The sequence below is a fragment of the Chaetodon trifascialis genome, chromosome 24, assembly GCF_039877785.1.
Source record: "Chaetodon trifascialis isolate fChaTrf1 chromosome 24, fChaTrf1.hap1, whole genome shotgun sequence".
In the NCBI taxonomy this organism is placed as follows: Eukaryota; Metazoa; Chordata; class Actinopteri; order Chaetodontiformes; family Chaetodontidae; genus Chaetodon; species Chaetodon trifascialis.
In genome coordinates, this window is record NC_092079.1 from 5658170 (window position 1) to 5680261 (window position 22092).

Sequence of the window (22092 nt, forward strand, 5' to 3'; positions counted from 1 at the left end):
GATTTCAGACAGTGTTTTTCTGTCTGTTCTAAAAGCAGTATGACCTGACAGCACATTTGCAGGTTATCAGGCCAAGGCTTGCTTGTGTTTGGGTGTCAAGTCTGCCCCTTAGTGTTCTAACATGGTTTTGCATTTCTTAAAATAAATATTAGCTCATAATCAAAGCAAGCAAGAACTAATAGAGGAGAACTCGGCGTACCTTTGACTCAGCTGTCATAATCACACTTAATTAAGTAGAAATCAAAGAGATAAAAGCTGACCTCTCTGCAGAGGGGAAATGGAGGTTGATTAAATGCATCAATGTCATGTATGTGTGTAAGGGCTTGATAATGACATCATGCCATGTCAATTATGACAGGCACGCCTCCACAGCCTCCCTTACGATTGGCTGTTGCTCCAAACGAGAATCTGCCTCCACGAGAGAGCAACCAGTCAGCAAGCAGACCAAAGCCAGAGGGACCACCTGCACAGAGAGAGAAAGTATCACACAGCGAGCCGCCATCCCTTCACTCCTCCGCTGCTTTATGCACCTGACTGCCTGCTCACCTTGGTCCTGTTTTTGGCGGTGCGTGTGTGAGTGGTGATGTCAGACGATGTAACGTCCGCTGTCAGCTTGTCCGCTCGGTAGACGGCCTTCAGAAGAGCTTCCTCACAACGGGATTCAGGACGACCGGAGAGCTTCTGGATAGAGAAGGAGAAGAAGAGTCCAAAATCTCTCAGCGTTTTTCCGTCACACAGGGTCAGACCCAGGTGGAGATCAGCTTCATGTGCTGTACGCCAACATGGTTGAACAGTAAGGTCAACGAAAGGGAACTTTAACAGACAGACAACATAAAAGTAAGGAATAAAATAGAGATCGAATGAATGGATAAAACTAAGACAGGTCAAGTCTAAATAGCTGGAAGCTGCTTTTTAAGAGATCTTAAATCCCACAGGACTAAAGGGCAAACTGGGTGCTTCTGCTGGGACAGGAATGGTTGTTCAAGTGCTCTTCAGATTAAGCACGAATCAGAGAAAAATATGAGGCATTACCATCCAAGCAAAGCCACTTTGTGTCTGTTTTTGGTAATATGATTAATTGCACCACTAAAGTTGAATATCAGCTGAAACAGGACCGGCACTGTTATGCAATCTTGTGGCTCCGTGTTGCGGCGACACCCTGTGGCCAAAATCTCCTTCTAAAACCTTAATTATTAGTAGCACATTTAAAATTATTATTGAGTTGAAAAATCAGTAAGTCTGGCCGTGATCTCATGCCATAAGACAGTTAATAGCATGACATAGAAAACTAAAAACAAATCTTCATAGCATGTAATGAAAATAATCGGTGGTTACCGTGAAAGGAAATGTTAAGCATCCAGGAAACTTCATTGATCAGCTAATAACCTGCTGCTGAATGATTATACTCAGGAGACAAAAACTCATACACTGTCAGATTAAATATCCTGAGTGTGATGTCATATACCTGAAGTAAACGTGTGGCTCTGCTGTACAGTTTGCTGTTGGTGACCTGCACGTCGATCATGTGGTTCTGGTAAATCTTCCCCTTTAAGACGTGAGCGCCGGTGCTCACAGCGTTCAGCAGCAGTTTGGTGGACAGTTCCCACTGCTGAGAGAGAGGCGCGATTGATTTTTTGCTCTCTGCATTTACATTAGCTACACTGAGGGGAAACGATGAAAACGTGAAATAAATAATGCCCTACCATCTAAAATAAGACCTACAGAAGCCAAGATATTAAACCAAATGAAAATCAATAAAGACTATATGAGTCTTTTAGCATTTAACCAACAGACTCTCCTTCTGTCCAGTGCATTTATTTCTTTATAGCACTGCAAAATGCTGTGCTGAAGGAGGGCGGCGGACAAAGAAAAAGAGAGTAAATGAGCCAAAGCCGTTATTTCTCATGCTCCCATGAGTCACTGAATCAATGTGTGCGTGCATGTGCATGTGCATGTGTGTGTGTGTGCTGTACCATGTGCAGTAAGCTCCTTGAAGCAGGTGATGGCCAAGTGAGTTTTAGTGAGGATAAACACAGCTTATTGATGTCATCCTGCAAAAAAAGAGACCATATTATAGATAGATAGATAGATAGATAGATAGATAGATAGATAGATAGATAGATAGATAGATAGATAGATAGATAGATAGATAGATAGATAGATAGATAGATAGATAGATAGATAGATAGATAGATAGATAGATAGATAGATATACTTGTTGTACAGCAGCTGCAGTGTCTCCATCAACCTGATGATAAACAGCGTGGAGGTTGGATGTCTTTTCTCTCACTCTGCTTGCCAACTTCACCACTTCGCTGACATTGTCTGCGGAGAGAAGCTGTCAAGACACATGCTGACTTGATCTGGACTGAATGCAAACATGGAAAATAAATATGTTCTCTCTCACCGGAGTGTGTGTAGATCAGGAGAGCGACGTCCTGGTCGTTGAGAGAGGGCAGGACTAGATGCAAAAAATCCTCATGTGCTATGCAAAAGTCCGGACCCTCAAGGAAAGAAAGCCATGTATATCCAGCATTTCAAATAACTGATACATACTTGAACTTACACACTGTATCTTGTACATATAAAAGTCAAAGTTTGGGTTGCTTCACATGGCAGTTTACATGAAATAAAGTAATTTACATTGTCAGTGGCGGAGTCCGCCACTTTTGCCCTGAATTATATAGTGTGCACGTGCACAAGGGATTCATGGGAAATGACACATGCACATCTGTCAAATAATGAAAGAAAGGAGAGTGAGACAGCATGATCAACATATTTGCATCTTTGAATACATCAGAGATACTTTGTTCCTTTGTTCCAAAATGGATACAACTATGTAAGCATATTTCAAAAAACACGAATTAAAGTAGTAGCTGAACTGAATTAAAGCCACCACCCAGCATTATAATAGAAAGACTAAAGCAGATTAATTGAAAACAGACATCATAAAGCAGGTACAGTAAGATGTATTTCATACTAATCCTGTTCTGGGTTAATCTACGAGTCAGGTTCAGCAGAGACAGATTTGTCATTACACGGTGCAAAATAAGAGCTGGATTTCATTTTAATTGGATTTTACTGGATTTTAGACATTTTAATACTTTGTAAGGCTGTGTAAGGATTTTTCAGACTTCAGTAAGACACACTGACGAGACCAGAACAGAAATCTTCATGTTTGGAGTCAGCTAGCGCTGACAGCACTGCTGTAGGAGAGGTTCAGATAAATCTCCTGAACAGTGGCAATGTTTCATTCTGCATTGTGTCACATTAGAGCTTCTCTATTTGCAGTAATTGCTTGCTCATTCATTGTAGTTACCCTCATTGAAATAGATGTTTATTGAGTGTTTCCGTGCGCATACCAGTGAAATCAGGGGACCCTCTTTGTTGTTCAGCTCTTTGTACCCTCCACTGACGAAGCCTCGAACATCGTTGTAGTCTTTCACACACACATAATGGATACATATCATGCAAATGTAAAAGAAATGTCTAGATGACTACTTAAATCTGGTGAAATGCATCTCCTGTCATGAACCACAGACTGTTGTAGATTTGCTGGATGTGTCGCTGCAAATGAAGCCGTGTTGTTTTTCTGCTAATGAGTACATCGTACTCACCTGCTCCGAACGTGGGGTTACACTCACTGGCGTCAATGAGGCCCAGCACAGCCAGGGAGCCCCAGCCCAGGTAGCACACACGCCTGCCACGCTGCAAACTGAAGCACATACAGGTCACATCTCCATGAATAAAAACAGTGATCAACAAAAAGCTTTCATAGCATTTATAAATATCATCTGGTGCATTTCAGATGTCTGCAGTACTGTGTGTTTAATGAGAGGAAAGGCTCATGTTGCAGCTGTGTGGGCTGCCAGTAATGTAAATCAGAGTTTTCTCTACCCCTGAAAGCCCTGGAAGCAGCTAATCCACCTTGACAAATACCATTATTATGGCTTTCAGTGCAGATGCATTTCCACCTCTCAACAAATACAATTCTGTTTCTGTGAAGTTCTATTTTTCTTTTTAAATTGTTTAAGCCAGCTTTCATTTCAGTGTTCTTGGCAACACATTTTTGCCAACGCTGGCAAAAATTCCAAGGTGAAAGTGAAAGGTGTAAAGTAGGATGTCCCACCTCTGTCCAGCTGCCTCCAACAGAGCACTTAGCCCCTCATTCTGAGCGTAAGTGATATCCAGAGCTTTCTTGTATGCTCCGATGTGCTGCAGGATGCCCCTGTTGGAAAGAAATAGAGACAAGGGGGGCTAACTTCAGGGATTTCTACTATACAGGTTCATATAACGAATGCATTCACATGTGTTTGTTATATAATACACTAAATAGCAATTGTACAATCACAGTACAGTTTCTTTTCTGCAATGATCTGTAGAGGTCAGCATCACACAATGGAAACAATGCAAATGCTCCTGTTCATCTGCTATATATGAAAAGTAAAGAAGAAAAAGCACATACAGAGCATGCAGATTCCCAATGAGCCGATGCACATGCAGCCACATGTGCCTTAGTCTGCACACAACGGCATCACGAGCAACGTGTGTGTACTGACACATGTGACAGTACGGCACTGACACCGCTAAATGCACCAATCACGAGTAATGTGAAAAGCATGTCCAGGTTTTTTTCATGCAGGTTTTTCGGTGACTGTTGGGGAGAATCGGCTGCAGGCTGACGGCTGCCAACACGAAGGAGCACTTAACGCACTGTGTGTTGTACCTTTGGGTGCAGAGCTGGAGACGAGAGCTGCTGTGAGGTGGCTTCAGGTTGTGACAGAAGATCAATAGTTGTATATAAGATGGAGTTTTGTCAAACAACTGTACAGATGCCTTCATACTGGTAATTGATGTACTTTTATGTCTACTAGATACATGTACAGATCTGATTGGGGAAAACACAGATAATAAATCTATATTTATGATATGATTACATTTAATGATCAATATATTTTGTCTTTGTCATTTATGGTACACCTGGAGGCAGTTGGACGATTACATTAAGATCGCAGCAGCAGCAAATCAACACAGCACTGTGCATAGACTCAGTGTAAAATATATTAATGCAACTGCAGACAAAGAAGAAGATCATTAAGCAAGCTTTTCAGCATCCTCACTTGCATGTGATGGGTGTGTTTGTGAAGGCAGCAGCATGAGCAGCAGACAGGACGACCTCCAGGAGGATCTTAGTGGCGCTGCCTCCCTTCATCCTGGAAGAGCCACTGATGGCTTCTGGCTAAACTCAAAACACACACAGTCACACACAGAGTCAAGAGGCCAAAGTATAGACACGCTGCCTCGAGTATGAAAGCAAGTGGCTGGATGTTCTTACCCCGACTGCTGGGTTGATGAGGAAAGCCTTTTGACTTTTGGCAAGCTCCTGCATCCTTTGCACCACACGGCTAAAAGTGAACGCATAGCCTGGTATGGGCTCATCCCTAACACATCGTTATTTTACATGTTAAAGATAAACTGTTTCCAAAGCAACAGGGACATTACTGAGTATTCATAATTTACATAATGCACATGCACATGTAAAACATTCACACACCTGGCCTGATGTGAAGGATTGAAGCCAACCAGCACAGGAGTGTAGACTTCAGGGTGCTGCAGGCAGAAGTCCAGCTGACCTGCCACGAATGGAGCCTACGCAGCCAGAAATCACAAAATCATCGACAAGTTTGCAAGGTCCTGACTCATGAGTCAACACAGAATTCAGATTTCAGTCGGCCGGAGTGACTTACAGATAATCCACAGGAGATACCAATGAACAAGACCCGCCTCTTTCCCTCACAGATCTGCAGGTCAGCAAAAACATACAGCGTTCAAGAAGTACCACATTACACTTTGTCCTCAAACACACACTCTCCACCATGTCCCTCACCTTCTTCAGACTGAGCATGCCCAGTCTGGGGTCATCCTCAGGAGCTTCTTGGGAGGACAGCAGAGCTCTGAGGAAAATGAGAGAAAGACTTTGGCATATTTAAAGTAAGACTGTGTCATTCTTAAAAGAAGAAATAGCCCATTCTCCCTGGGTACAGCATGTGCTTCACACCTTAATAAACACGGTGCATTTCCTACTTGTACTTTTGTGCAAGAAAGGTATTGAAATGTTTAACTGTGACAGCAGCACAAGCAATAAAGATTAGAAAGTCGGCTGTGGTTTGCTTGCTAACATTAGCCACATAAGCTTCAGCAAAAGGAGTTTTATTGCTCAGGTGTTCAACTTGAGTGTTATTTCCACTCTCAAAAGTGACATATTCTAACTTTAAATATATCTGAAGCATTTTTCTTCAACAGAGAAACCATCACTGTGAAATTGTGTGTAAGAGAGTTAAGATCTGTTTTACTGCTAAAACAAAATCAGTGATTGAGAGCGGCAATATAAGTACAGTGTTTTGCAATGGAAACATTTCCTGCTGACTATTTACTGTATTTTCAATCGTGAGTGTAATATTGTTCAATGTGGAAAAAACCCCAACATACTTGTCTCCTCCTGCGATGATATATGAATACACTGAACTCTGATTCAGCTCCCTCAGTGCTCTGTTAAAGGCCGACTAACAACAGACAACACACACACGTAAAACACACAAGACAGGAAGTCATTTTTCCATAAAACAAGTGAGATTTGACCACATGGTTTCATTCAGTGTCATAGGCTACTACTGGCCTTGTGATATTACTTTATATCATTATGAGACCAAATGACTTGAATAGTGTTTGTGCTGTGGTCGTCTGTTTCCTTATTCCTGCCTTCAGCTGGCCAAATCATGTGGGGAGCATATCAGGACAACTTTTACCGTGATGAGGAAAGCCATTCGACCAGAAGTCCCACAACCGCTCAGTACAACAAGGCTGTCCTGAGGATCCTGTTAAAGAAACAGAAACAGACAGGCTTTACCAACCTGCCCGACGATCCAACGGAAACACAGACCGACAGAGACGATACCTTGAGAATGAGCTCCACCCTCTTAGAAACCTCCATCAATGTTTCCACCACTTGTTCACTCAAAAGCCTCTAAAAATGATTAAAATGAAAATGATTATTTCCTGAAACAAATGTTCTTTCACTCTAAACACTCTAAACAACTTGAAGGCTATTTTATGGAACACCTGTACCTGGTAGGTGGTTCCTGTCTCTTCCTGAAACATCTGGCTGTCACAGGCCTGTAACATCCTCACAATACAATTGGCTGAAGCCCGGTCGATGTCACGTGTCAGGGGATTGGACTTCTCTGAAACAGGAAGTGACGGCTCATAATCTGGGGACTGAGAAACATCAGTTTAAACAACAATGCATTCAAACGTTGCTCTACAGTACCAGCTCGATCCATTCATCCATGCATTGTAAGTACATTTTAATTTTTAATTTCAATGTATTTCAAGTTAAAGTAGACAACTCTTTTCTGAGGAGGTGTTTTGATTTGATGTAAGTGTGTTTTAGCTTTATGACAAGCATGGGATAATGATAATATAGTTCAAATTAGAAGAACAACATGACATCTGGGAAAGTTAGACAAGAAGACTGATACCACTGCAGCGTCCGTACGCTAAATCTGAAGCTCGAGTCAGCACAGCTGCTTAGCTTAGCTTAGCATAAAGAGTGGGAACTAATGAAACAACCAGCCTGGCTTTTCTCCAGAGAGGAAATAAAATCAGTGTATCAGGACCTCTAATTTGTTTTTTCTCCTTAAAAACACAAGTAGAAACAGCAAGTTGCTATTTTACAGAGGTTGTGGACTTTGGTCAGGCGCAAACTTCCTGTCTTTATGCCAGCTAAGCCAACTAGTTCCTGACTGTAACTTCATATTTACTGTACAGACATGAGAATGGCATCAATCTTCACAACTAACTCAATAAAACCTTTAAAAAAAAATGAAAAAATTGAAATACCCAAAATCCCTTCAGTGCTTTCACTTACCTCCCATTCATGCATAGTTGAGAGACCACAAGTCCGATCTGATCCTGCCATTGTGCATGAGCCTGCTCTCTCCTGCCAAAAAGCGTTTGTCTCAGGAAGCGTCCCTCTGTGTAGCCTGTTCCCTTTTTGTCAGTTACTGGGATTTAAAATGAAAACGACGAAGTGCTTGGCTCTATCTGTAGTGACAAAGTTCATTTCAGGACCTTTGAGACTGAGGAGGAAAAGGAAGTGTGAATTCCTCTGTTACACATCAGCACAAATGCCAGTGCCTGTGGATTGGCAGCAGAAGTCACTCTCGCAGCTGTTTTACGGGAAACATGGGAGAAATAAACTGCTCTCGCTGTAAGAGAAGCAGAAATGAAACATCACAGATCTCAGATGCGTGACGGCAAAAAACAGCCGGAACATGGAGATCAAAACTGAAAACTCAACATGAGGCAGCGTTCAAAAGAGAAACCCGCCTTGATCTGGGCTCTGAGAGTGTTGGCTCCCAATGAATCAAATCCTCTAATAGTAGCATTTGTTCCATCATTTTCCAAACATGCTTTTCAACCCAACAGCGTGCAACAGATCCAACTGACTCTCGGCAGCATGAAAATATTTACAGCCCAGCAGATTGTGGCGTCTAATATATTTCATCACTTTCAGTGGACTCTATCAAACTGTTTGCTGCAGTGTGCCTCACTCCTCCAAACTCCCACTACTGTCTCTCATAACTGCCGACTAATTGCTGTTAGTGACACAGCGGCAAGGACATTTCTCACTTCCATCAACAACAACAAAAAAAAAGAGACAACTATTTCTCCTCGCACTTCATAGCTCCTGTCGCCTTGTTTTTTCCCCCTCAACGCAAGACCAATTTCATATAAAGTGCGCTGTAAAGGCTCTCAGGAGAGTGATGCATTTGTACGACTCATTACTGGCTCACAATGATTATTAATGATATCAGACATCTGAAGTGCAGTTTGGTGTTAAACCTCTGTGAGTCAGCCAACACCAGGGCTGTGCGTAGGGCTGTCAGGATGACGTGGCTCCAAAGCAGCAGCACAGCATTGTCATAACTGAGTACTTTGAAAGCAAAAGGGATTACAATCGTTAAACGGTAAAGCTTGGTGAACTTGTCATATTAAGGGGTAATATTTCTCCAAACATCACCAGCATATAAGAATCGGCAGCTTCAGGCTAACAATACACGAGCTGATAAACAATCACAACAGCAGACGACTGCCTAAAAGCTCCAGACTTACTGCTTAACGGCTAATTTTTACTAATTTAACTAATAATGTGTTCAAAGATTTTTGGTGATGTGTGCTATCAAAGTGAAAAATCAGCCGATATGGTGAGGATCTAAACCAGCGTTAATTGATTTCTGGCAGCTCAATGAGCCATTTAAAATATAAATGTGTGCCTTTTTTAAAAAAACGCCTCTGGGCAGGGAAGCAGTCCTGCAGCACTGACAACATCTGAATTCAGATATTATTCAGTCTCATTTCTACTTCCCTTTGCCTTCCTGTAACATGTTTTCAACCTGTTTTCAAAGGAGCTCTTCATAAATAATAAATTCTTCTTGACCTGTGTTGATCCTTGTGTTCCCGATGCTCTCGAGTTAAGTCGAGCCTGCTGCAGCGCTGCACTGCACACTGACCTTGGCACCAAACCATGAAAGGTCCTTCGATTTTGAGGAAGCCGCAGGACCTCCTTCCCTTCCTGCTTCAATTTCAGCATTGTTCTGAAATCCTGACAAACCCCACCCCACCCCCCAAAGGAGCGAGAAAGTCATCAGCTCTGAAGTGGTTCTTCTCATAATCAGTCATGAAACCCTGGGAGAGAAAATCGTTCGTTCAGGGCGCAGAAGGAAGAGGCAGGCTTTGTCTCAAACTGCTGTAGTCAGCTCTGCAGTAATTTCCAGGCTGATTGTCACCAAGTCGACTTCAAACCAACTTGTTTGAAGCTGTGGAAACAGTCGGCCACACTGAAGCTCACTGATAGCTCACATTCCTCAGTTTTGGCTGAACACTCAGCACGATCTGCAACATCCCAAAGACCCTGAAAAGTGGATTGAATTAAAATTGCAACATTCTACATTCTGCACATGATATGCTTTTCCTCTTTTTTTGGCTTCAAATTCAAATAAGCTCCAACAGCATAAGAGTAGATTTCTTACACTGCCAATGCTTTGAATTGGTGACACATCAGTTTCCATTGAAAGGGGTATAAAACTGCTTCAGTGAGCTGAACAAAATGAACATAAAATGACATGACAAGCCTGTATAATTACCTTTTCATCGCTCCGGCCTGTTAGCTTCCCTCAGGTTTGTATACATTCACATATTCTGCTGCAGAAAATGTATTTTCATTCCCCCAGTAGACTTAGATTTCTCCACTACTTCCTCTTCCTGTCTGCTAAGAGGCTTTGCACGTTCAGCCTGGTGAATGTGACTAGGTACATTTATCTAAGTAGTGCACTTAGGTACAATTTTGGAGTACTTACAAAAGTGGGTCCATTTTATGCTGCTTTATATTTCTACTTCACATCATGTCAGAGGGAAATACTGTGCTGTTTACTCCTCTTCCTTTCCCTGAGTTCCCACTTATTTTCTACGTATCAGAGCGTGTGTTGATCACAGGGTTGATTTGGTCAGTTAATCTCATGTAAGGTCTAATCAGCCAAATTGAAATCATTGGTGTTTGTGATCCTCGGCTCGTAGCATGGAGAAGGGTGAGGTGATAGAGAGGAACAGAAACAAATCAACTGTATTCAGCTTCATTGAACTTTTATTGTACTGTGTTTTGTATGAGAGGCCTGAGAATTGTGCAAGAGCATTCAATGAAATGTTCAATATCTTCTTAGCAAGGCAGCGGGTGCTTCCTAACTCTATGTATTTTTAATTAAGGAACATTTTTATACATAATGGAATTACTACAATACAAATTTCCACTCTGGTGGGCAATAAAAATCTATTCTTTTCTCTTCTACTGCGTCAGAATGCTTTTTCCACCACTGTCAGACTCAGTTTAGGTGCTGGAAGAAGTCAGTGTCCTCTCCAGTTGTCCTCCCCTCTGTGCTCACATTATCTTCAACTGTGTGAGCTCTATTCAGAACCAACTGAAACTGCAATTAACGTTGTGTTTTAGCTCTGTTTTTCCAGCAGCTTTTTCATCATTAGCGCTCCTCTTTCATTTGTCTGACTGATGAAAAGCTGATGTCGGACGCAGTGTGGTTTGTTAATAAACTGAAGCTCCCCTCTGTAGTTAATAGTGTGGCTTTTATTCAATTTGCCGGCTTCATATGCAGCTTTCCCACAGAGCCCCTGCTGCAGATGCACAAATTTCCGCATATTTCTTATCTCGCTTTGTCCTCCCAGTCATTCCCAGCCAGATTAAAAGTCTCATTTTGTGCCTTCCTGATTCCCATCAACTTGGAGCGTCATTGTTTTGGTCTTTTGAGGTTTACTGCTGATCCAGGAGCTGCTGCCGCTGCCTATTTTGTCTTGAATAGCACGACCAAATCATCAGCACAGAAGAAGCATTTGATCTCGAGTCCTCCGGCGTTTTTACTTATTCATTTGGATAAATATTGGAGGATGGGACTGCAGCTGCAACCGCTGATTCATGAGGAGAGGTTTGGTTTTTACTGCTTATGTATATCATTTCTGTACATTATTTGTATAACTTCAGACATTTTGCTTCCAATGCTGCTGCACAAGAATTTAACAAAAGCTGTTCACAGCATTTTAAGTCTAATGCTTGCAACAAAAGTTTGAAATTGTTTGGATTGACATATCCTCCCAGGAGGGTTAATGTGACACAGAGAGAAAGGTTGCCGTTTTAGGAGGATTTCATTTTTTAATTCATGAAAAGCTGAAGTTGGTTGTGGACAATAGCTCCAAATATCTACCCAGTCTGCTGCTGACACATGTCTCTGCAGGTGCTCAGGTCATATTTCTCTGCATTGTAGGAAGATTTTAGCCTTTTAGCCCAAGTCTGGGTGGGTGGGGGGGAGCCCACAATCTGAGCTGTGGCTGAATAACTGTCACTCACTCTCATTGTCTCTTGCTCACACACACACGCTCAGACACAGGCGCAGCTACACAACCATACACTCGCTCCCCCTGTCCTTCAGCCGCACAGCCACGGTCGTCATGACAACAGAGAGGCTAATCTCCAGTGGACAGGGAGAGAAAGTGCAAGTGCTTGCACAGAAACGTGCCTCTGAGAGCGAGGAGCAAGTGTGTGTGCGATAAAGACACGCAGTGCATGCATTCATATTTCTGAGTGTGTGTGTGTGCTGAGGAGAAATAACGTGAGCGTGTGTGTAAGCACGCTTGTGATGTGGTGAAGCCTGTGCATGACTGTGCAGTGCATTCCAGCTCAATTTAATGACTACATTTTTACAGGAGGGATCACGACTGAAGCCATGTATGGAGTGTCTTTTTTTATATTTGTACATAAAAAAATATTTTCTCTCTTTTCATTCCTCTGCTCCATCCCTCTTCCAACCTTTGAATCTATCACTTTCCTTCATTTTTCCTCCTCCTGACCTTCGTCGTTATGAAAAAAATCCTTATTTAGTCCCCCCTCACGACTTCCCTCCCCTTAAAATCTTAAATGAATCCCTTCTTTTGTTTTTTCCTTCATGCCTTTTATGTCTTTCTTTTCCTTTGCTTCTCTCACCGACTCTTTTTTGTGGCTTTATCCCTCTTTCCCCCCCTTCTGTCTTTGACACACCCTTTTCTTCTCTCCAACAATTCCTAAATCTTCCAGTCATCCCCTCTCTTGCATCCTCTCTGTCAGTCTTTTCATCCCTTGGAACAGCTTCAGTCTGAATCATCTTTTCTCTTCCACACAAACACATACACACACACACACTCCTTTCATCCCTCCTCCAATTCCTAAATCCATCCCTCTTTCTCGACAGCCTCTCAGCTTTCCAACTCCCTCGGTTCCTACCCCATCCTCTCACACCCACATACACAGTGTCCATCCCAGTTTTCTCACATTCCTAAATCCTAAATGCTTTCCTAGCAGGGATCACACACACACTGGCACACACATATGTTATGGCTGATTAGGCTGGCAGAGCCACAAGGCAGTCAGCCCACTGGAGGGGATGATGGAGGGATGGGAGAAAGGGAGAGGTGGGAAGTGCAGAGAGAGCGATGGGTGGAGGGGAATATTGAGAAAGGGGATGGTTGGCAGAAAGGATGTTGATTGATAGAGAGGTGAATGACATGTGGTGGAAATCTCGTTTTCCTCCCCATTCTAGACTGAGGAAACAAACAGTTTTCATTGGAAAACAATCACCCTGATTCTACACAGCGCAGTGGGCTATTGCGCGACCCTTATACTTTGGTTCACGTGTGCGCGCCCGCGTGCAGATGTTGAATTCGGGGTTGAAGTTGCTATCCGGTAGAGGGCGGAGAGAGAGAGAGAGAGAGAGAGAGAGAGAGAGAGAGAGAGAGAGAGAGAGAGAGAGAGAGAGAGAAAGTGAGGAGTGGGGAAGCGGGAGCTGCAGAGGGTTGGAGCTGCGGAAAGGAGCGGAGCGGACATGGGCTGCAGCGGATGCCGGCTACCTGCAGCCTGAGAGCTGGAGGGATGAGAGGCGGGCGTCGGGGGTCCTCCGGTTGACTGAACAGGAAGGCGTCTATTAGCAGGAGTCGTGGTTTGAGAGAATAGTCTAGTGTCCGGTGCGTGTCCCCCCGCACACACGCACACACATCCACACACACACATTCACTCACACGTCTTAAGAACAGCGGGAGATGCATTACGTCATAGCCTCCCGTCGCCCTAGATGACCGCGTGCGCAGGACGGGATGATGCAGGGCTGCTGGACTAGAACGGGAACTGATTCAGCTGCCGCTGCTGCTCGCGAGCGCCCGGTGGCGGTGTCTCGACCGGACGAGGAAGAAGGAGAGCCGCCGTCGCGCGGCCGCCGGCTCTGATGGCTCCTCGCGCCCCGGGCGAGAAAGAGACACAGCAGTCGCCGCGGCGCGAGAGGGAAGGGGACAGCAGGTATCGGGGAAGTGACGTGGTATCCGCGCCCCGCAAGAAAGCACAACGGTGCGGTTGTCGTGCGTTTCGCAGGAGGGCAGGAGCGGGAAGGGGAACATGGCCGCGCAGTCGGACGGCGGCAAAGCCGGGGTCGGGTGCGGCGGGGGCGGTTTCGCCCAGCTGTACGATGTTGATGCCGAGGAGCCCCTGGACTCCGCCGCGATCCACATCTGTCAGTGCTGCCGCACCTCCGCTTGCTACTGGGGCTGCCGCTCAGCCTGCCTCGGCTCTCTGCTCGGCGGGGGCCAGCCTGCCGGAGGGGTCGGCATCCGGGAGACTCACTGCCCGCCCCGGGAGCAGCTGTGGCTGGACTGCCTCTGGATCATCCTCGCCCTCCTGGTCTTCTTCTGGGACGTTGGTACGGACCTGTGCCTGGCGATGGACTACTATCAGAGGCAGGACTACCTCTGGTTCGGCCTCACGCTCTTCTTCGTGCTGGTGCCATCGGTGCTGGTCCAGATTCTGAGTTTCCGGTGGTTCGTTCAGGACTACACCGGCGGGGGGCTCGGGGAAGTGGAGGGGCTGACCAAGCGGGGCGCAGTGGCTCTGGGGTGCCTGTATCCCGGCAGGGACCGCCTGCAGCTGGCCACCATCTGGCTGTGGCAGGCCACCATTCACATCCTCCAGCTGGGACAAGTGTGGAGGTAGGAGGGGGAGGGGGAGGACACAAACAACAACACACACCTGATCCTCACCTGTCACCACACTGCCTCCCTTTAGCTCGCTCTCACACAGTCTTTTTCTCTCTCGTTGTCTCTCTCTCTCTCTCTCTCTCTCTCTCTCTCTCTCTCTCTCTCACACACACACACACACACACACACACTCTAACACATTTAATTTCGCTAATGGATAGAGCAGGGTGTCCTCTCGATGTTGCTTGAAGAAAGCAAAGCTTGCTTCACACTGACAGGCAGGAGAGTAAGAGCAAGAGGACAGGAAATGCTCCCTGTGACCTCCCCAGCGCTTCAGTTACTATCTTAGAATGACAGACACACATAAAGAGAGACAGTCGGAGAGGCGGTGATCCCACTTTCACAGACAAACTCTGTGACCTGAAAAGTGAATTCTGCAACTCGTACGGTACAGTCTCCGGTTGAGAAGAGCTGACTTTATGGCTGACACCACTACAACTGTAGTAATCGTAGTGTTAGTACAGCACACACTCCAGAGTACCTCTTATGTGTTAACTAAACAGTGTGGTTTTAGGAGCTGTCCGTGGTGCTGAATGCATTTTCAGCACCACGGACAGTGTCTCAGTCAGGGTTCATCACTTTAGTGTGTGTGTGTGTGTGTGTGTGTGTGTGTGAGAGAGAGAGAGAGAGAGAGAGAGAGAGAGAGAGAGAGAGAGCATTTATGTGTGTGTGTGTGTGTGTGTGTGTGTGTGTGTGTGTGTGTGTGTGTGTGTGTGTGTGTGTGTGAATATGTATGGGTGTATGCTCATGTGTGGCAGCGTGCGTGTGACCAGTGGAAAAACGGTGTCACGGCTCTTCCCATGAGTGTCAGCATGCATGGAGAGTACAAAGAGGAAAAGCATCTGCGCTTCTGGCAACACATCTCCCTCTATCCCTCTATCCCTCTATCCCTCACACACACATAGACACAGTTGGACAAGGATAGGTGCTAATTGTAGTGCTAAAAGCATTGGCGGGAAAAAACAGAAACACACATGCACCCTTTTGCTTTTAGACTGTACACACACACACACACACACACACACACACACACACACACACACACACGCACACACATACAAACGTCCTTTCATTGCAACTGTAGGTTCCTTGCTTTCCTTGCTCCTTGTTTCTTATGTGTGTGTTTGGTTGTGTGTGTGTAGCTTTGACAGCACAAGTTGTAGTCGTAGCAGGAGTGTATTAGCTTGTCTCCCTCCGACTAGCTCTCTATACAAGAACGGTGCTCACTGTCATTCCCTCCCCACCCCTCTCTCCAAGAAGACTCCTTAATGGTGTCCACTTGCCTCTGGGCAGGCAGCAGGGAGAGTAGAGTGATAAGTGTGTGTGTGTGTGTGTGTGTGTGTGTGTGTGTGTGTGTGTGTGTGTGTGTGTGTGTGTGTGTGTGTGTAAGTGTTTACATCCTGTTATGCTACTCAGCTCCTCTGCTTCACTGTCTCTCTGTGGTTGTAGGGTTAAATCAACCCCCACACAGATATACACATACACACACATCCCTCCTCTATCTCCATTCACCCCACCCAGTAATCCCCCCTCAGCCTGCAGAATGGACTCTTCCACCTGGAGGAAGTGGAGGGTCAGAAGAAGGAGGAAGAAGAAGAAGAAGCAGGGGAGGGAGCAGGGGTGTTTGTGGCTGAGGAATGGTACGGCCTGATTGAGACAGATCGCTTAGAGATGGCGAGAGAAGGAGGGGCGAGGAAGGAGATGGAGAAAAGGTTGCACAGAGTGAGTAAAAGAGGGGGAGGGGAGAGAAAGAGCAAGAGGAGAGAGGGAAAAGGAGGAGTGGGAGTGAGAGTGGTGGGGGTAGGGTGGATGATCTACTGTGTTTGGTACATATGGTTTGAAACCACATCCCTCTGTGTCTTGGCGTTAAGTGGCTGTCAGGGTCGCCTGCCACACTGCGGAGTAAAGCCTCAATTCTTAACCTGAACATGAATATGAGGAGTTTCATTTACAGGTTTACAAAAAGTCAAACAAATGATGCTGGTTATTTATCCGTCATTGCTCTTGAGTCAAGGACAAACACAATTTTTGTGTTTGTTTCTTATTTTAAAGCTATTAAAGCCATTAATTCAGTCTGAAATTGTTTTGCTTAGAAGCATTAACATGTGAAGAATATGATAAGGAGTGTCAGTAAAAACAGACAGTCAGGATGGATAACTTTGACGCTTTTGTGCAGGCATGTGTATTGTCAGTACAAAAGCAATACTTGGGGAAAAAGCATACTTAAGCAACGCAGTGCAAACTCTGGAGTGTCACATGCCAAGTACGGGACAGATGAAGTGGTCCGCAATGAAGTTTTCAGGCCTCATCGTGCCACTAGATCATTAATTAGCCAGGAGCACTCCAATGATTGGCAGCCTAAGTGCCTGTTCATGCCTGGCCTCCGCATCAAGCCAGGCCTGATGTGAGCCTTTCTAACAATACATGAGTGGTGTGTGCATGCACATGTAGGCGTTTTCCTATGGATGGTGCATAATTTATGTTTCCTGAATTAAGCTTGTATGTTTCAAACCAGATGGCTGATAGAGATAGGCTGATAGAGAGCCATGCATAATGTGGGAGCACATGCACGCAATGACACCCATGCACGTAGAGTGCACAAGCAGGAGGAGTAGATTGCACACATGTACATATACACATATGTTCACAAACAATGCAGGTTCCCTGAGGCATTTTTAATTAAAATCACTGCCACCCACATGCACTGTAGTTTCCCAGAGAGAGAGAGTGAGAGAAATCCACTCAGTATGTAAGGATCAAAGTCTTGTTTACAAAGAGGATCTATTCACGATCGGACCACAATGAAATGCAGAAATATTTATAGTACAAGTTCAATCAGGCTATAGGCCATAGCTTTTAGAACTCGCAATTTTTTTTATTTATCAGATTAAGCAAAAGTAAAAGAAGAGAGTAAGAAATTAAGTTAATTTATTGGTATGTATACAAATAATATTTCTATGGGCTGAGCTGTCGCTGTGCTATCTGCATTAGGTCTAAAACTACTGACTATTTGTCATTGATTATTCTCTTGAAAAAGTCCAAAAATAGTGAAAAACCCACAATTATTTTTTAGAAGTAATACAATCAAATTCTATTTTTTTTATTCAACCAAACCAACAAATATTCAGGTTACTATCATAACCTGAATATGTTTGGCAAGCCAAACAATTGGCAGTTCCACTAAGTAACAGATCCGGAAGGGGGAAGGCGACAAACGTAGTCAGGTGCAGAAGGCTGAGGTACTTACCAGAGGGCTGAGGAGCAGACGAAGGCAGGGGCGGGCAGGGTCGATTCCGAGAAGGCAGATAATTCCTGGAGAGTCTTGCATGAGGGCAAAGAACACTCTGGCAAAGGGTGAGAGTGGGAGAGCTGCACAGCACTGCACTGATTGGAGATGAGGCTCAGGTGTGTGCTCAGGTGACTGGGCAGGTGGGCGTGGCTGAGTCGTGAAGGCTGCTGGCTGAGCAGGTGTGCAGATTAGGTAGAGAGTGGCAGCAGGTGACAGAAACCTATTGGTTGGTCAGATTATCAGGGATTAGTGATCACACTATCAAAAACACAGAATGTGTTTTATTAATTAGCACTCTTACCCCTGACCCCCTGCAGATACATCAGGACCCTGTACCTGGGCATCATGTCGCGTCGGCAGAAGGAACACCAGCGGCGCTGGTACTGGGCCATGATGTTCGAGTATGCAGACGTCAACATGCTGCGGCTGCTGGAGACTTTCCTGGAGTCTGCACCTCAGCTGGTCCTGCAGCTCTGCATCATGATCCAGGAGAACCGAGCCGAGACGCTGCAGTGTAGGTGGAGCAGATTACACTGGAAGGACTGACTTTGGTTCCTCAGACTGCTGCTTAGAAAGCCAAGGACACCAGTTCTACGTGAACACAAGCATCTTCCTGCCACATTTACAAACCTAACACCATGTTTTCATGTCGCCCACAAAGCACATACAAATCAGCAGCTGCACAAACAGTAATTAGCAATTTGCACACATCATGCTCAGTAATTTGTGGCTGCAGATGGTGCTGCTTTTGGATTTTCACACTGTTTTTTGTTCAGGTAGTCCAAGAAAAAAAAAAAAGCACAATCATAAGTGTTCGGGGGATGTGCTAGCCAAACTCCATCAACCTCCTCTTTCTTATTCATCCAGGCAATGTATCATCTAGGCGGCCACCCACTGGTGTTATTCATCCCTATCACTCTGGAGTTTTGGGACACCTTCTCACTTAATGCAAATATGTGACTAGTACAGGGGGTGGACGCACACAGCAGCTGGGACATTAAAAATAACTTTATATTTCGGACTCATACCATGAAGCATCATTGCCAAATGTTGCTGTCGTGTCACACACTACTTATTCAAGGATATGCTCACATTTTTACTCAAAACACCCCCAGTGACTCATAATAATTTGTGCTTATGTACTTTGCGTGTCACGAACCTGAAAACTTTGATTCTGTATGGATTGGTTCACTTTTTCACCTCTTGTAACCCTCCTCCATCTCTCTGCAGGCATCTCCTCGCTGGGCTCGCTCTTGTCTCTGGCCTGGGTTCTGGCCTCCTACCACAAACTGTTGCGAGATTCTCGTGACGACCAGCGCAGCATGAGCTATCGCGGGGCGCTGCTGCATCTTTTCTGGCGCCTCTTCACCATCTCGTCCCGCGTCCTCTCACTTGCCCTCTTTGCCTCCCTCTTCCACATCTACTTCGGCATCTTTGTCGTGGTCCACTGGTGCGCCATGGCCTTCTGGGTGGTGCACGGGGGCACCGACTTCTGCATGTCCAAGTGGGAGGAGGTGCTTTTCAACATGGTGGTTGGCATTGTCTACATCTTTTGCTGGTTTAATGTGAAGGAGGGTCGGACGCGCTACAGAATGGTGGCGTACTACACCGTGGTGTTGGCTGAGAACTCCATCCTCACTGGGCTGTGGTGAGTAAGACCATGTAGCTACAAGTGTTACTGTCATTTGCATTTCATTGCATCTTTCCTTCACAAATGTTGTGAAGGAAATCTTCGCCCTTGTAGTCGATATCAGGTTTATTTGTCGGCTTCCCTGAGATAGCTGTGAGTTTAATTTAAGAAAGTGGGAACAGTCTATGTGGCACAAATATTGCCAGCAATGTATGGAAAGCCTTTAAATATTGCTTTAGGTTGTTAAAACTGGACTTAGAACATCTTAATCTGCCACTAATTTGTATGTGTTCTTAAATCATTTTCCTCCACCATACTTAACAAGTTTATTAACCTCCCATGTTTTGTCTTTTAAACTCTGCCCTTCAGCCTGCCCCAGCCTCCTACCCATGTTTGAAAACCCAGTTTTAAAGGATAAGTTTGGTGATGTTCAATATTTTTCTTTTTTACAAACAAATGATGTAAAAAGACCAAAACAAAAATGAAATACCCCATCCCGCTGCCTAAAATACTGCCTTTGAGCACCTAATGTGGATTAATCCTCCACTGAAAATAGTCCCTGATGAATACACTGTTTGCTCCTGGCCTCCTACCACAAACAAATAAAATTTTAACAATTTAAAATCAAATCCTTCCTAAGAAGCCAGTGCAGGGAGGAACTGGGCAAAACACACATCGTAGTTATACTGAACATGCACACAAAGCACGTACAGAAGCACACACACTCACATGAATTTAATCCCCCCACCATCTTGCAGGTACGCCTACAGGGACCCAGTGTTGACCGACTCCTACGCTGTCCCAGCGCTGTGTAGCGTCTACTTGACGTTTGCCGGCGGTGTCCTGGTCATGCTGCTGTACTACGGATTCCTCCACCCTGCCACAACCCACCTGCAACCAAGCCCCGCCTCGTCCTGCTGCGCCCAGCTGCTCTGGGGCCTCCCCCTCCCCCCGTCAGCCCCGCCCACAGCTCCACCCACCCCAGCCCACATGACCAAGTCGCAGACGGAAGAGGACGTGGCCGAGACATGTCTTCCCGTCTTCCAGGTGAGGTCAGTGCCCCCCACCGCCAAGCCCGAGGGCCCCCTCATAAAGATCGACATGCCCAGGAAGCGTTACCCAGCCTGGGACGCCCACTACGTAGACAGGCGCCTGCGGAGGACTATCAACATCCTGCAGTACATAACGCCGGCTGCTGTGGGCATCCGATACCGTGACGGACCCCTGCTGTATGAACTGTTACAGTATGAGTCCTCACTCTGACACACACACACACACACACACACACACACACCCACACACACAAACACACACACACATCAACGCACATAAGCACATATGCACCATCATAAGACATGTATGTATACATGGATGTGTAGACATTTAGAAACACATTCTTACACCCACGATGTGGCACTTGATGTAAGCACACAGACACAGAAGCAATCTGTCATACTTTTATGAGAGCACACACACACACACACACACACACACACACAAACACACACGCACACACCCATTCCTTGCAGGCGCCTATGACCTGCGAGTCCCATGGCCATGACTCAACAAGCTGCTTCAGCGCGAGTCCATCCCTTTCTCTCTTTATCCTTCTGTCTCTCTATTTCCAGCTCCTCTGATTACTCTGTGTCTGTTCCCATTGATTTAATTTCACTCGACCGCGCTCCGCCGCGAAGAAAAGCAAACAAAAAAAAAAGGAGAATGAGCGCCAAAGTTTCACCCTGGAGTCTTTGACCACCGCATGCCGTTCACGTTGCGTCGCTCACACTTTCACGGGTTTCAGTAGAATAAACAGAGGTGACACAAAGAAAGAACAAATGTCACTTTTAATAAAAGGAGTTTGTGAACATGTTGTCGTTAGTCTAGTCAAAAGGTAGTGTATATATTTTCTATGTACAGAAGGGATGTTTTTTATGTACCGTTACGTTGTCGTTGACTGGAGACAGAGCAGTTGGGCACGTCGTTTTTTTTGGCGTTGGTTGACAAGGTTACCGAGGAGAGTAGCAGAGCATGATGGGAAGGATGGAGACAGAGATGGGGAGGGCATTGGCATTTAATGCACACTCAAACAAACTCCAAATATCACTCAAAGTTCGCGCTGCAGTCCGCTTAAGAAATCGTTTGACATTTTGGAAAATAGCCTCATTATTAATCAATCATTATCACTCACAGATGAGAAGATCAATGCTACACAAATGTCTTAACACTAAATATGGAACTAGAGCCAGGATTTCATTAGCATAGTTTAGCACAAAAACTGAAAGCTGGAGAAAAAAGCTAGCCTATGTTCAAAGTAAAATAAATAAATAAAATAAAATTTCCCTACCAGCAACTCTTTCACAGTCTTTATGCTAATCTATTTTTTATGATGATCTAGCCTTTGTGCTAATCTAGCCTTCATGCTAATTAAACCTAATAATCCCCTGGCTACAGCTTCATAGCTTCATACTTAATGCTACAAAAGATTGTTGTCCTGTGTGAC

At 45.1% G+C, this 22092-nt stretch overlaps 2 protein-coding genes across 2 annotated transcripts; one reads left to right on the forward strand and one right to left on the reverse strand.

Moving 5' to 3' along the window:
* Positions 1 to 185: 185 nt before the first annotated feature.
* Positions 186 to 7978, reverse strand: gckr (glucokinase (hexokinase 4) regulator). The gene is made up of 19 exons (XM_070957883.1): positions 7928 to 7978; positions 7126 to 7275; positions 6956 to 7024; positions 6807 to 6875; positions 6490 to 6563; positions 5888 to 5954; positions 5748 to 5801; positions 5555 to 5649; positions 5336 to 5441; positions 5121 to 5239; positions 4130 to 4228; positions 3618 to 3715; positions 3363 to 3439; positions 2408 to 2504; positions 2216 to 2325; positions 1974 to 2051; positions 1466 to 1609; positions 547 to 681; positions 186 to 463 (listed from the first exon to the last, which is right to left on the reverse strand). The coding sequence occupies exons 1-19, from the start codon at positions 7976 to 7978 to the stop codon at positions 350 to 352; spliced, it is 1806 nt and encodes a 601-aa protein (XP_070813984.1). The 3' UTR covers positions 186 to 349.
* Positions 7979 to 13438: 5460 nt separating this feature from the next.
* Positions 13439 to 21905, forward strand: xkr6a (XK, Kell blood group complex subunit-related family, member 6a). Its single transcript, XM_070957838.1, has 4 exons — positions 13439 to 14625; positions 18280 to 18476; positions 19193 to 19610; positions 20351 to 21905. Exons 1-4 carry the CDS (start codon positions 14039 to 14041, stop codon positions 20853 to 20855), a joined length of 1707 nt encoding a protein of 568 aa, XP_070813939.1. The 5' UTR covers positions 13439 to 14038; the 3' UTR covers positions 20856 to 21905.
* The last annotated feature ends 187 nt before the right edge of the window (positions 21906 to 22092 follow it).